The sequence below is a fragment of the Anolis carolinensis genome, unplaced genomic scaffold (genome assembly GCF_035594765.1).
Source record: "Anolis carolinensis isolate JA03-04 unplaced genomic scaffold, rAnoCar3.1.pri scaffold_7, whole genome shotgun sequence".
Classification (NCBI taxonomy): Eukaryota; Metazoa; Chordata; class Lepidosauria; order Squamata; family Dactyloidae; genus Anolis; species Anolis carolinensis.
In genome coordinates this window covers 28,726,532-28,744,031 of record NW_026943818.1, presented here as the reverse complement: position 1 = coordinate 28,744,031, position 17,500 = coordinate 28,726,532, and the positions used below count along the sequence as shown (strand labels likewise).

The following is a 17,500-nucleotide window of genomic DNA, read 5'->3' as shown; positions in this document are numbered from 1 at the left end:
TTATATAAAGTTTTATTATTATTATTATTTTTATTATTATTATTATTATTAGCCTTCACTCTACACTGCCATCTAATCCAGTTCAGTCTACATTTTATACAACTATGTACATTTTATACAACTGACCCCATATAATCCAATTCTAACCACCTAATCCTAGAGGGATATTATTTATATAAATAAAGTTTTATTATTATTATTATTATTATTATTTAGAATGCCAAGGTAGATAATCCAGTTTAAAGGAGATATTGGGTAATGTTGTTGTGTGGCAGGGGTTTGAGTGTAGATTGCCAAATAATAATAATAATAATAATAATAATAATAATAATAATAATAATAATAATAATAATAAACTGTATTTATACCCCGCCACCATCTCCCCAACGGCTTACCTGGGGCCACGCCCAGAACAATACAATATCACAGAATATAAATAAAACAACAAATCATAACACATTAAAAAATACAATAAAAGATAAATATACACTACATTAAGCAAAATCAAAAGAACAATAAAACCACATGATTTTTTTTTGAGTTTGGGGGTTTTTGGGGTTTTGTTGTTTTGTGCGTCGCCACGACGCCACAAGCCTTTTATATATATAGATATGTAATACACATACAAACATATAGATCAATATAAGTATCATACAATTTGTAAAGTGTATGCATATTTAATTAAACAATTTCTGTCATTAATACCCAGAAACAATACGATATTAAATATTTACAATGCACCCCAAAATCCCAATCCCGATGCAATAATCTGATTTATTTATTTTTTTACCTTTGCCGTTCCGGTCTGGGATCCGTAAAATATTTTGACGCCAATCGTTTGGTTTTTCTCCTCTTTTTGGAAAACCGGGCTTTTTGGAAGCTCTTCGATCTCCTTTCCGTGCTAAAATATCCAAGTAACAATAAACACATTTATTTTATGTATTTCCCAAATGTTATTTATATAATAAAAAATCAATTTAAAATATAATATATTTTATTATATATTAAAATATGATATATAAACAAGGACTTAATATAAGACAGAAATATATAATATAAACTCTCACACACACATATATATATAAATATATGATTATATAAATATATACAATATTTATATCTAGACACTATAATATAAACTCACACAAAAACAGATGATATTTATGATTATATAAATATATATGATATTTATATCTAGACACATAATAAAAGTTAATCCACAATTTTACACATTTCGGATAATTAAAATATATATATATGTGTGTGTGTGTATATATATATATATATATACAGTAGAGTCTCACTTATCCAACGTTCTGGATTATCCAACGCATTTTTATAGTCAATATTTTCAATACATTGTGATACTGTATGTGTGTATAGATATCATATATATTTTTATAATCATATAGATGTGTATAGATATAGATATCATATATATTTTAATAATATATTTGTGTGTATATATAGATAGATATCATATATATATTTATAATATATAAATGTGTGTGTATAGATATAATCATATGTGTGTGTAGATATAGATATCATATATTTATGTAATAATAATATATATATGTGTGTGTGTATATATAGATAGATATCATATATATATTTATAATATATAAATGTGTGTGTATAGATATAATCATATGTGTGTGTAGATATAGATATCATATATTTATGTAATAATAATATATATATATGTGTGTGTATATATAGATAGATATCATATATATATATTTATAATATACTAGCTGTGCCCGGCCACGCGTTGCTGTGGCAAAGTGGTGGTGGTATCGGTTAAAACTTGTTGTGGAATTTTTATTTGACGTTATCTGTATTTTTTTAAATTAATTTTATTGTCACTTATCTTTTTTATTTATTATATTTTATTATTTCGTTGTATTATTTTTAGTCATTTTGTTATAGTATTTTATTGTATTAATTCTTTTAGTGTTTTTTATAATTTTTTTATTGTATTATTTGTATTTATTTTTTTATCATTATTTTATTAACACTGGGCTGAGTGGGTTGCTAGGAGGCCAAGTGGGCGGAGCTTAGCCTTCTAACTGGCAGCAATTGGATAAAAACAATTATTGCTCTCCCTCTAAGTAGGACTTTATTTTTCTTTTCTTTTTGTTGTATCAACCCTGAGGCGTGGATGATGGGTTGTGTTGTCAAATTTTGAGGTTGGGGGGCCTGTAGTTTTGTTGTTTTGTCCGCTGCCCTGATGCCATTACTCTTTTATATATATAGATAATATATATATGTGTGTGTATATATAGATATCATATATATATTTATAATATACTAGCTGTGCCCGGCCACGCGTTGCTGTGGCAAAGTGGTGGTGGTATCGGTTAAAACTTGTTGTGGAATTTTTATTTGACGTTATCTGTATTTTATTGTCACTTATCTTTTTTATTTATTATATTTTATTATTTTGTTGTATTATTTTTAGTCATTTTGTTATAGTATTTTATTGTATTAATTCTTTTAGTGTTTTTTATAATTTTTTTATTGTATTATTTGTATTTATTTTTTTATCATTATTTTATTAACACTGGGCTGAGTGGGTTGCTAGGAGACCAAGTGGGCGGAGCTTAGCCTTGGATAAAAACAATTATTCCTCTCCCTCTAATTAGGACTTTATTTTTCTTTTCTTTTTGTTGTATCAACCTAGAGGCATGGATGAGGGGTTGTGATGTCAATTTTCGAGGTTGTGGGGTGTTTACTTTTGTTGTTTTGTCCGCTGCCGTGATGCCATCACTCTTTTATATATATAGATATGATATTTATATCTAGACACATAATAAAAGTTAATCCACAATTTTACACATTTCGGATAATTAAAATATATATATATATGTGTGTGTGTGTGTATATATATATATATACAGTAGAGTCTCACTTATCCAACGTTCTGGATTATCCAACGCATTTTTATAGTCAATATTTTCAATACATTGTGATACTGTATGTGTGTATAGATATCATATATATTTTTATAATCATATAGATGTGTGTATATATAGATAGATATCATATATATTTTTATAATCATATAGATGTGTGTATATATAGATAGATATCATATATATTTATAATATATAAATGTGTGTGTATAGATATAATCATATAGATGTGTGTATAGATATAGATATCATATATTTATGTAATAATATATATATATGTGTGTGTGTATATATAGATAGATATCATATATATATTTATAATATATAAATGTGTGTGTATAGATATAATCATATGTGTGTGTAGATATAGATATCATATATTTATGTAATAATAATATATATATGTGTGTGTATATATAGATAGATATCATATATATATATTTATAATATACTAGCTGTGCCCGGCCACGCGTTGCTGTGGCAAAGTGGTGGTGGTATCGGTTAAAACTTGTTGTGGAATTTTTATTTGACGTTATTTGTATTTTTTTTAATTAATTTTATTGTCACTTATCTTTTTTATTTATTATATTGTATTATTTTTAGTCATTTTGTTATAGTATTTTATTGTATTAATTATTTTAGTGTTTTTTATAATTTTTTTATTGTATTATTTGTATTTATTTTTTTATCATTATTTTATTAACACTGGGCTGAGTGGGTTGCTAGGAGACCAAGTGGGCGGAGCTTAGCCTTGGATAAAAACAATTATTCCTCTCCCTCTAATTAGGACTTTATTTTTCTTTTCTTTTTGTTGTATCAACCTAGAGGCATGGATGAGGGGTTGTGATGTCAATTTTCGAGGCTGTGGGGTGTTTACTTTTGTTGTTTTGTCCGCTGCCGTGATGCCATCACTCTTTTATATATATAGATAAATGTGTATAGATATAATAATATATGTGTGTATATATAAAATAGGGACTATGTTGGGGTTTTACCTTCTGCTTGGGGCTTTTGCCGAGGATCAGCTGGAGACAAACCCAGAGGCCGAACCCAAAGGCAGCCCCGGAATATAAGTAGAAGCGGTTCAGCCATAGGAAGCCCAGGGACCCATAGAGGCCATCCAGACCCTCCATCGGCAGCTCTGCAAAGGAAGCCAAGGCATTATATATTACTATTTTGTACTATATTGTACTATACATCATACTGCAATATTATTAATATTAGTATAATATATTATTATATATTGTACATGTATAATTATTATTATTATTATTATCTGTATTATTACTATTATTATTACTATTATTATATTATTACTATTATAAGGAAGCCAAGGCATCTTATATATTACTATTTTGTACTATATTGTACTATACATCATACTGCAACATTATTAATATTAGTATAATATATTATTATATATTGTACATGTATAATTATTATTATTATTATTATCTGTATTATTACTATTATTATTACTATTATTATATTATTACTATTATAAGGAAGCCAAGGCATCTTATATATTACTATATTGTACTATATTGTACTATACATCATACTGCAATATTATTAATATTAGTATAATATATTATTATATATTGTACATGTATAATTATTATTATTATTATCTGTATTATTATACAGGAATTGTTATAATTACTATTATTATATTATTACTATTATAAGGAAGCCAAGGCATCTTATATATTACTATATTGTACTATATTGTACTATACATCATACTGCAATATTATTAATATTAGTATAATATATTATTATATATTGTACATGTATAATTATTATTATTATTATCTGTATTATTATACAGGAATGGTTATAATTACTATTATTATATTATTACTATTATAAGGAAGCCAAGGCATCTTATATATTACTATATTGTACTATATTGTACTATACATCATACTGCAACATTATTAATATTAGTATAATATATTATTATATATTGTACATGTATAATTATTATTATTATTATCTGTATTATTATACAGGAATTGTTATAATTACTATTATTATATTATTACTATTATAAGGAAGCCAAGGCATCTTATATATTACTATTTTGTACTATATTGTACTATACATCATACTGCAACATTATTAATATTAGTATAATATATTATTATATATTGTACATGTATAATTATTATTATTATTATCTGTATTATTATACAGGAATTGTTATAATTACTATTATTATATTATTACTATTATAAGGAAGCCAAGGCATCTTATATATTACTATATTGTACTATATTGTACTATACATCATACTGCAATATTATTAATATTAGTATAATATATTATTATATATTGTACATGTATAATTATTATTATTATTATCTGTATTATTATACAGGAATTCTTATAATTACTATTATTATATTATTACTATTATAAGGAAGCCAAGGCATCTTATATATTACTATATTGTACTATATTGTACTATACATCATACTTCAATATTATTAATATTAGTATAATATATTATTATATATTGTACATGTATTATTATTATTATTATTATTATCTGTATTATTATACAGGAATTGTTATAATTACTATTATTATATTATTACTATTATAAGGAAGCCAAGGCATCTTATATATTACTATGTTGTACTATATTGTACTATACATCATACTGCAACATTATTAATATTAGTATAATATATTATTATATATTGTACATGTATAATTATTATTATTATTATCTCTATTATTATACAGGAATTCTTATAATTACTATTATTATATTATTACTATTATAAGGAAGCCAAGGCATCTTATATATTACTATATTGTACTATATTGTACTATACATCATACTGCAATATTATTAATATTAGTATAATATTATATATTGTACATGTATAATTATTATTATCTGTATTATTATACAGGAATTGTTATAATTACTATTATTATATTATTACTATTATTATACAAGAATTATTATTATTTGTATTATTATACTGTTTGTATTATTTGTATTATTAAAGAATTATTATTATTATTATTATTATTATTATTATTATCTGTATTATTATACAAGAATTTTTATCATTACTATTATATTATTAATATCTGTATTATTATACAAGAATTATTATGATTATTTGTATTATTACACAAGAATTATTATTATCTGTATTATTATACAGGAATTGTTATAATTATTATTATTATATTATTACTATTATTATACAAGAATTATTATTATTATTTGTATTATTACACAAGAATTATTATTATTATTATCTGTATTATTATACAAGAATCTTTATCATTACTATTATATTATTAATATTATCTGTATTATTATACATTTTATATTATTATTATTTGTATTATTATACAAGAATTATTATTATCTGTATTACTATACAGGAATTATTATAATTACTATTATTATATTATTACTATTATTATACAAGAATTATTATTATATGTATTATTATACAAGAATTATTATTATTATCTGTATTATTATACAATAATTCTTGTATAATAATAGTAATAATATAATAATAGTAATTATAACAATTCCTGTAGAATAAAACAGATAATAATAATAATAATTCTTGTGTAATAATACAAATAATCATAATAATTCTTGTATAATATGCAAGAATTATTATAATTATTATTATTATACAGGAATGATTATAATTACTATTATTATATTATTACTATTATTATACAAGAATTATTATTATTATTTGTATTATTATACAAGAATTATTATTATCTGTATTATTATACAAGAATTATTACTATTATCTATTTGTATTATTTGTATTATTATACAAGAATTATTATGATTATTTGTATTATTATGCAAGAAGTATTATAATTACTATTATTATACAGGAATTATTATAATTACTATTATTATATTATTACTATTATTATACAAAAATTATTATTATTATCTGTATTATTATACAAGAATTTTTACCATTACTATTATATTATTAATATTATCTGTATTATTATATAAGAATTATAGAATAAAATTATAATATAACAATAAAATAATAATAATAATAATACTCTAACAAATCCCAGAATCCCCTTCAGAGGCCTGAGGAGTAGAATATAATAATAATAATAATAATAATAATAATAATAATAGAATAAAATAATAATAGACTAAAATAATAAAATAAAATAATAATAATAATCTAAGCCTGGCAGCACTACAAATCCCAGAATCCCCTTCAGAGGCCTGAGGAGTAGAATATAATAATAATAATAATAATAGAATAAAATAATTATCGAATAAAATAATAATAATAATAATCTAAGTCTGGCAGCACTACAAATCCCAGAATCCCCTTCAGAGGCCTGAGGAGTAGAATATAATAATAATAATAATAATAATAATAATAATAATAATAGAATAAAATAATTATAGAATAAAATTATAATATAACAATAAAATAATAATAATAATAATAATAATAATAATAATCTAAGCCTGGCAGCACTACAAATCCCAGAATCCCCTTCAGAGGCCTGAGGAGTAGAACATAATAATAATATTAATAATAGAATAAAATAATTATAGAATAAAATTATAACAATAAAATATAATAATAATAATAATAATAATAATAATAATAATAATAATAATCTAAGCCTGGCAGCACTACAAATCCCAGAATCCCCTTCAGGGGCCTGAAGAGTAGAACATAATAATAATATTAATAATAGAATAAAATAATTATAGAATAAAATTATAACAATAAACTATAATAATAATAATAATCTAAGCCTGGCAGGACTACGAATCCCAGAATCCCCTTCAGAGGCCTGAGGAGTAGAATATAATAACAATAATAATAATAATAGAATAAAATAATTATCGAATAAAATAATAATAATAATAATCTAAGTCTGGCAGCACTACAAATCCCAGAATCCCCTTCAGAGGCCTGAAGAGTAGAACATAATAATAATATTAATAATAGAATAAAATAATTATAGAATAAAATTATAACAATAAAATATAATAATAATAATAATAATAATAATCTAAGCCTGGCAGCACTACAAATCCCAGAATCCCCTTCAGAGGCCTGAAGAGTAGAACATAATAATAATATTAATAATAGAATAAAATAATTATAGAATAAAATTATAACAATAAACTATAATAATAATAATAATCTAAGCCTGGCAGGACTACGAATCCCAGAATCCCCTTCAGAGGCCTGAGGAGTAGAATATAATAATAATAATAATAATAATAGAATAAAATAATTATCGAATAAAATAATAATAATAATAATCTAAGTCTGGCAGCACTACAAATCCCAGAATCCCCTTCAGAGGCCTGAGGAGTAGAATATAATAATAATAATAATAATAATAATAATAATAATAATAAAATAAAATAATTATAGAATAAAATTATAATATAACAATAAAATAATAATAATAATAATAATAATAATCTAAGCCTGGCAGCACTACAAATCCCAGAATCCCCTTCAGAGGCCTGAGGAGTAGAACATAATAATAATATTAATAATAGAATAAAATAATTATAGAATAAAATTATAACAATAAAATATAATAATAATAATAATAATAATAATAATAATAATCTAAGCCTGGCAGCACTACAAATCCCAGAATCCCCTTCAGGGGCCTGAAGAGTAGAACATAATAATAATATTAATAATAATAATAATAATAATAGAATAAAATAATAGAATAATAAAAATAAAATAATAATAATAATCTAAGCCTGGTAGCACTACAAATCCCAGAATCCCCTTCAGAGGCCCTCCTCTTACCCATATCTAATAATAATAATAAGTATAATTATTATTATATCTGGATTTAAACCGAATCCGGGCCTTTTACTTCCGAGGAGGCCTCGCTTCTCTCCTCAGAGCCGCCATCTTGCCTCGTGTGTCACAATTTGCAAAGCACGTGCGCCTTTTTATATATACCGGAACTATCTTCCGGCCCTTTGTTTCCCACCCGGACGGATATCGGAAACGGTCCAAACTGTTGTTTTCCCCAACGACAGTGACGTCACAACCGAAAAGCAATCGGATTGGTGGGAGGAGCTCCGAGCAGGGCGAACTGCCTTGTGCGCATGCGTAGTAAAGGGAAAGCAGCCCGAGTTGGTGGGAGGAGCTTCCAGAAGCGAGGGCTGCCCTTGTGCGCATGCGCAGAGAAGGAAAACCGGCCTAGTCAGTCCCCGGAGCCTTTTTCTGTCGGCGCAGCCATGTCGATTTTCACTCCGACGAACCAGATCCGGCTGACGAACGTGGCGGTGGTGCGGACGAAGCGGGCCGGGAAGCGCTTCGAGATCGCTTGCTACCGGAATAAAGTCCTCGGCTGGCGGAGCGGAGCGTGAGTGCGGGCCTCTGCGCATGCGCAAGGGCGGAAAGGCTGCTTCCGAGAGGCAGGCCAAAGGCGACTGCGCATGCGCAAGGACTGAAGGCAGCCTCTTAATGTATATATGTTTATATAGATGTGGGCGAAACGTCAGGAGAGAATGCTTCTAGAACGTGGCCATACAGCCCGGGACACTTATAAATATAACAAATATAATAATAATGTATAATAATAAATATAATATAGTACTAATAAATATAACAAATATAATAATAATGTATAATAATAAATATAACATACCGCTAATAAATATAACAAATGTACTACATATAAATATAACAAATAATGATGTATAATAATAAATATAATATAGTACTAATAAATATAACAAATATAATAATATTGTATAATAATAAATATAATATACCGTTAATAAATATAACAACTGTACTACATATAAATATAACAAATATTGATGTATAATAAATATAATATAGTACTAATAAATATAACAAATATAATAATAATGTATAATAATAAATATAATATACCGCTAATAAATATAACAACTGTACTACATATAAATATAACAAATAATGATGTATAATAATAAATATAATATAGTACTAATAAATATAACAAATATAATAATATTGTATAATAATAAATATAATATACCGTTAATAAATATAACAACTGTACTACATATAAATATAACAAATATTGATGTATAATAAATATAATATAGTACTAATAAATATAACAAATATAATAATAATGTATAATAATAAATATAATATACCGCTAATAAATATAACAACTGTACTACATATAAATATAACAAATAATGATGTATAATAATAAATATAATATAGTACTAATAAATATAACAAATATAATAATATTGTATAATAATAAATATAATATACCGTTAATAAATATAACAACTGTACTACATATAAATATAACAAATATTGATGTATAATAAATATAATATAGTACTAATAAATATAACAAATATAATAATAATGTATAATAATAAATATAATATACCGCTAATAAATATAACAACTGTACTACATATAAATATAACAAATAATGATGTATAATAATAAATATAATATAGTACTAATAAATATAACAAATATAATAATATTGTATAATAATAAATATAATATACCGTTAATAAATATAACAACTGTACTACATATAAATATAAATATTGATGTATAATAAATATAATATACCGCTAATAAATATAACAAATGTACAACATATAAATATAACAAATAATGATGTATAATAATAAATATAATATAGTACTAATAACTATAACAAATATAATAATAATGATGTATAATAATAAATATAATATACCGCTAATAAATATAACAAATGTACAACATATATAAATATAACAAATAATGATGCATAATAATAAATATAATATAGTACTAATAAATATAACAAATATAATAATATTGTATAATAATAAATATAATATACCGTTAATAAATATAACAAATGTACAACATATAAATATAACAAATAATGATGTATAATAATAAATATAATATAGTACTAATAAATATAACAAATATAATAATAATGTATAATAATAAATATAATATACCGCTAATAAATATAACAACTGTACTACATATAAATATAACAAATAATGATGTATAATAATAAATATAATATACTGCTAATAAATATAACAAATACAATAATAATGTATAATAATAAATATAATATACCGCTAATAAACATAACAACTGTACTACATATAAATATAACAAATATTGATGTATAATAATAAATATAATATAGTACTAATAAATATAACAAATATAATAATAATGTATAATAATAAATATAATATACCGCTAATAAATATAACAACTGTACTACATATAAATATAACAAATAATGATGTATAATAATAAATATAATATACCGCTAATAAATATAACAAATACAATAATAATGTATAATAATAAATATAATATACTGCTAATAAACATAACAACTGTACTACATATAAATATAACAAATATTGATGTATAATAATAAATATAATATAGTACTAATAAATATAACAAATATAATAATAATGTATAATAATAAATATAATATACCGCTAATAAATATAACAACTGTACTACATATAAATATAACAAATAATGATATATAATGATAAATATAATATAGCACTAATAACTATAACAAATATAATAATAATGATGTATAATAATAAATATAATATACCGCTAATAAATATAACAAATGTACAACATATAAATATAACAAATAATGATGTATAATAATAAATATAGTACTAATAAATATAACAAATATAATAATGTATAATAATAAATACACTACTCATAAATATAACAAATATAATAATAATGTATAATAATACATATAATATACCTCTAATAAATATAACAAATGTACAACATATATAAATATAACAAATAATGATGTATAATAATAAATATAATATATTACTAATAAATATAACAAATATAATAATGTATAATAATAAATACGCTACTCATAAATATAACAAATATAATAATGAATATACTACTCATGAATATGTCAAATATAATAGTAATGTATAATAATGAATATACTACTAATAAATATAACAAATATAATTATGTATAATAATAAATATACTACTAATAGTAATAGTAATGTATAATAATAAATCGGCAACACAATAATAAATAATAAATATAACAAATATAATACACTAGCTGTGTCCGGCCACGCGTTGCTGTGGCGAAGAATGGTGGTATGGGAAATAAAGTATTGAGGAATTGGTGGTAGTTAAGGTAAAGGGTAAACGTTTTCCCCTGACGTTAAGTCCAGTCATGTCTGATTCTGGGTGTTGGTGCTCATCTCCATTTCTAAGCCGAAGAGCCGGCGTTGTCTGTAGACTCCTCCAAGGTCATGTGGGATGACTGCATGGAGCGGCGTTACCTTCCCGCCGGAGCAGTACCTATTGATGCACTCACATTTACATGTTTTTGAACTTCTGGGTTGGCAGAAGCTGGGGCTAACAGTGGGGGCTCTCTCCGCTCCCCCAATTCAAACCTGCGGCCTTTTGGTCCAGAAGTTCAGCAGCTCAGCGCTTTAACATGCTGTGCCATCAGGGGATATTATTTCCTAAAGGTTGTGAATATACAATATTTCTGATTGGTTTTTGTTTTTTTTTTGTCTGTTGGAAGCAAGTATGAATGCTGCAATTAGGAAAAATGATTAGGATGTAATGGCCTTGCAGATTTAAAGCCTAGCTGTTTCCTCCTTGAGTGATTTTTTGGTTGGGAGGTGTTAGCTGGCCCTGATTCTTTCCTGTCTGGAATTGCCTTGTTTTCAGAGTGGTGTTGTTTGCGATATTTTATGTGCTTCTACTGTCTGTGGTCCTGAGAAAACAGAGGATTGGCCAGACTTTGATGATGGGAATACTTTGTTGGGAGGTGTTAGCTGGCCCTGATTGTTTTCTGTGTGGAATTCCCCTATTTTCAGAGTGTTGTTCTTTATTTAGTGTTCTGATTTTAGAGATTGTATTGTTCTGTTTTATTATACCACATTCATTTTTATATATTCTGATTTTAGTGTTTTTGAATACTTGGAGCCAGATTGTATTCATTTTCACGGTTGACTGCAACACAATAATAATAATAATAATAATAATAATAATAATAATAGTGGTAGTAGTAGTAGTAATGATAGTAATGATAGTAATGGTAGTAATAATAATGACTTTGGTAATACATAGTGCTTCACTGCCTTCTCAGCTTCCTTTCTGGAAAAATCCTTTCTTGGGAGGTGTTAGCTGGCCCTGATTGTTTCCTTTGTGGATTTTCCAATTTCCTTGCTTTATTTACTTTCTTTATTTCTTTATTACTGTCCTGGTTTAGAGATTATATTGTTCTGCATTATTCTATCCTAGAAATTATTTCATATCAAAGTAGAATCTCACTTATCCAACATTCGCTTATACAATGTTCTGGATTATCCAACGCAGTCTGCCTTTTCATAATCAATGTTTTTGTAGTCAGTGTTTTAAATTCATTGTGATATTTTACTGGTAAATTTGTAAATACAGTACAGTAAAGTCTTACTTATCCAACATAAGTGGGCTGGCAAAATGTTGGATAAGCAAATATGTTGGATAATAAGGAGACGTTAAGGAAAAGCCTATTAAATATCAAATTAGGTTATGATTTTACAAATGAAACACCAAAACATCATGTTAGACAACAAATTTGGCAGAAAAAGTAGTTCAATACGCAGTAATGCTATGTAGTAATTACTGTATTTATTAATTTAGCACCAAAATATCACGATATATTGAAAACATTGACTACAAAAATGTGTTGGATAATCCAGAATGTTGGATAAGCGAGTGTTGGATAAGTGAGACTCTACTGTAATTACTACATAGCATTACTGCACGTGGAACTACCTTTTCTGTCAAATTTGTTGTATAATATGATGTTTTGGTGCTTAATTTGTATAATGATTACCTAATTTGATGTTTAATCAGCTTTTCCTGAATCCCTTATTATCCAATATATTTACTTATCCTGCCGGCCTGTTTATGTTGGATAAGTGAGAGTCTACTGTATATTGATAATCTTATATTATCTGCTTAGAATTGGATTATATGAGGCTCCTTCTTCACAGCTGTATAAAATGCACACTGAAGTGGATTATATGGCAGTGTGGAGTCAAGATAATCCAGTGCAAAGCAGATAATATAAGATTATAAATGGGTTATATAGCTGTGTGGAAGGGCCTTGAGTCTACACTGCCATATAATCCAGTGCAAATTAGATAATCTGTGGAAGAAGTCTAAGTGAGGCCTAAATCTGCCTGTCCCCTAACTGAACCCTGGCTGTCCCTTGGCTTGCTAGGAGACCTAGTGGGCAGAGATTAGCCCTCTAAACTGGCAGCAATTGGATAAAAAAAATTATTGCTCTCCCTCTAATTAGGACTTTATTTTTCTTTTCTTTTTGTTGTATCAACCCTGAGGCATGTGTGATGGGTTGTGTTGTCAAATTTCGAGGTTGGGGGGCCTGTAGTTTTGTTGCTTTGTCCGCTGCCCTGATGCCATCACTCTTTTATATATATAGATATACATATAACAAATATAATAGTAATGTATAATAAATATATACTAATAAATATAATACATATACATATAACAAATATAATAGTAATGTCTAATAATAAATATAATATACAAATAAATATAACAAATATAGTACATATACATATAACAAATATAATAGTAATGTGTAATAATAGATATAATATACTAATATAACAAATATACATATACATATAACAAATATAATACATATACATATAACAAATATAATAGTAATGTATAATAAATCTAATATACTAATAACTATAACAAATATACATATACATATAACAAATATAATAGTAATGTATAATAATAAATATACTAATAAAGATAACAAATATAATACCTATAACAGATATAATAGTAGTGTATAATAAATATAATATATTACTAATAACTAACAAATATAATACATATATATACATATAACAAATATAATAGTAATGTGTAATAATAAATATAATATACTAATATAACAAATATAATACATATAAACGTAACCAATATAATAAGGTATAATATACAGTAATACATATAAATATAACAAATATAATGATGTATAATAATAAATATACTTATAAATATAACAAATGTAATACATATAAACGTAAACAATATAATAAGGTATAATAAATATACTACTCATAAATATAAGAAATATAGCAATAATAATACAGTAATACATATGAATAGAACATATATAGAGTCTCACTTATCCAACATAAACTGGCCGGCAGAATGTTGGATAAGCGAATATGTTGGATAATAAGGAGAGATTAAGGAGAAACCTATTAAACATCAAATTAGGTTATGATTTTACAAATTAAGCACCAAAACATCATGTTATACAACAAATTTGACAGAAAAAGTAGTTCAATATGCAGTAATGCTACGTAGTAATTACTGTATTTACAAATTTAGCACGAAAATATCACGATGTATTGAAAACGTTGACTACAAAAATGGCTTGGATTATCCAGAGGCTTGGATAAGCGAGGCTTGGATTAGTGAGACTCTACTGTATACTTATAAATATAACAAATGTAATACATATAAATGTAAACAATATAATAAGGTATAATAAATATACTACTAATAAATATAAGAAATATACCAATAATAATGTAATTGGTTCACCATCATTATTGAGTCTGCCGGGGTTTCTACCCGCAGCATTAAGTCGTCGATGTATATGATTCTTTCCCAGTTGATATTATCAAGTGCTTTCTCTGCATCAGAGGTCCTCAAACTTTTTAAGCCAAGGGCCGGTCCACTATCCTTCAGACTGTTGTGGGGCCGGATTATCATTTGAAAAAAAAATACAAACAAATTCTGATGCACACTGCACATGTCTTATTTGTAATGCAAAAACAACAACAACAGCAACAACAACAACGAAAGAACAATACAATATTTAAAAATAAAAATAATTTTAACCAACATACATTTATCAGGATTTCAATGGGAAGTGTGCTTCTGCTTCTGGCCAATGAGATAGTCAAGTTAATTAGGGTTGCTGTTGTTGTTGTTGTTGTTGTTGTTGTTGTTGTTGTTGTGTGCCTTCAAGTCATTTCAGACTTTGGGCGAGCCTAAGTCTAAAATGTATTTAATTATTATTTATTTATTTACTGCATTTATTTACTACATTTGTATCACACCCTTCTCACCCCAAAGGGGACTCAGGGTGGCTTACAAATTATATGTACATACAATATATTATATTATTAGCATAGCACAATATTAGCATCTATATATTACTTTATTGAACTATACCACTATACTGTAATATTATTAGTAATATTATATGTAATATAGAGTATGTAATTAATATTATTTTATGGTATTATTATTAGTGTTATATTGTATTACATTATAATATTATGATCAATATTATATGTATATACAATATATTATATTATAAAACTGAGGGCGGGGGCCAGGTAAATGACCTCGGAGGGCCGCATCCGGCCCCCGGGCCTTAGTTTGGGGACCCTGATATATACAGTAGAGTCTCACTTATCCAACATAAACTGGCTGGCAGAACGTTGGATAAGCAAATATGTTGGATAATAAGGAGAGATTAAGGAGAAACCTATTAAACATCAAATTAGGTTATGATTTTACAAATTAAGCACCAAAACATCATGTTATACAACAAATTTGACAGAAAAAGTACTTCAATATGCAGTAATGCTACGTAGTAATTACTGTATTTACAAATTTAGCACGAAAATATCACGATGTATTGAAAACGTTGACTACAAAAATGGCTTGGATTATCCAGAGGCTTGGATAAGCGAGGCTTGGGTTAGTGAGACTCTACTGTATACTTATAAATATAACAAATGTAATACATATAAATGTAAACAATATAATAAAGTATAATAAATATACTACTAATAAATATAAGAAATATACCAATAATAATGTAATTGGTTCATCATCATTATTGAGTCTGCCGGGGTTTCTACCCGCAGCATTAAGTCGTCGATGTATATGATTCTTTCCCAGTTGATATTATCAAGTGCTTTCTCTGCATCAGAGGTCCTCAAACTTTTTAAGCCAAGGGCCGGTCCACTATCCTTCAGGCTGTTGTGGGGCCGGATTATCATTTGAAAAAAAAATACAAACAAATTCTGATGCACACTGCACATGTCTTATTTGTAATGCAAAAACAACAACAACAGCAACAACAACAACGAAAGAACAATACAATATTTAAAAATAAAAATAATTTTAACCAACATACATTTATCAGGATTTCAATGGGAAGTGTGCTTCTGCTTCTGGCCAATGAGATAGTCAAGTTAATTAGGGTTGTTGTTGTTGTTGTTGTTGTTGTTGTTGTTGTGTGCCTTCAAGTCATTTCAGACTTTGGGCGAGCCTAAGTCTAAAATGTATTTAATTATTATTTATTTATTTACTGCATTTATTTACTACATTTGTATCACACCCTTCTCACCCCAAAGGGGACTCAGGGTGGCTTACAAATTATATGTACATACAATATGTTATATTATTA

At 25.4% G+C, this 17,500-nt stretch overlaps 2 protein-coding genes across 2 annotated transcripts in view; one reads left to right on the top strand and one right to left on the bottom strand.

Annotated features, from left to right (window-relative positions):
* LOC134293092 (S-adenosyl-L-methionine-dependent tRNA 4-demethylwyosine synthase TYW1-like) overlaps positions 1 to 9,027 on the bottom strand; it is a 54,699-nt gene extending 45,672 nt beyond the window's left edge. Inside the window, exons 1-3 of the mRNA XM_062959607.1 lie at positions 8,750 to 9,027; positions 3,914 to 4,059; positions 791 to 901 (exon numbers count right to left, since the gene is read on the bottom strand). Of these exons, the coding sequence (XP_062815677.1) occupies positions 791 to 901; positions 3,914 to 4,059; positions 8,750 to 8,753 (261 nt within the window). The 5' untranslated portion in view covers positions 8,754 to 9,027. The remainder of the gene's footprint in view (positions 1 to 790; positions 902 to 3,913; positions 4,060 to 8,749) is intronic.
* A 58-nt stretch (positions 9,028 to 9,085) lies between these two features.
* Positions 9,086 to 17,500, top strand: part of sbds (SBDS ribosome maturation factor) — an 18,505-nt gene continuing 10,090 nt past the window's right edge. Inside the window, exon 1 of the mRNA XM_062959608.1 lies at positions 9,086 to 9,317. Coding sequence (XP_062815678.1) covers positions 9,190 to 9,317 — 128 coding nt within the window. The 5' untranslated portion in view covers positions 9,086 to 9,189. The remainder of the gene's footprint in view (positions 9,318 to 17,500) is intronic.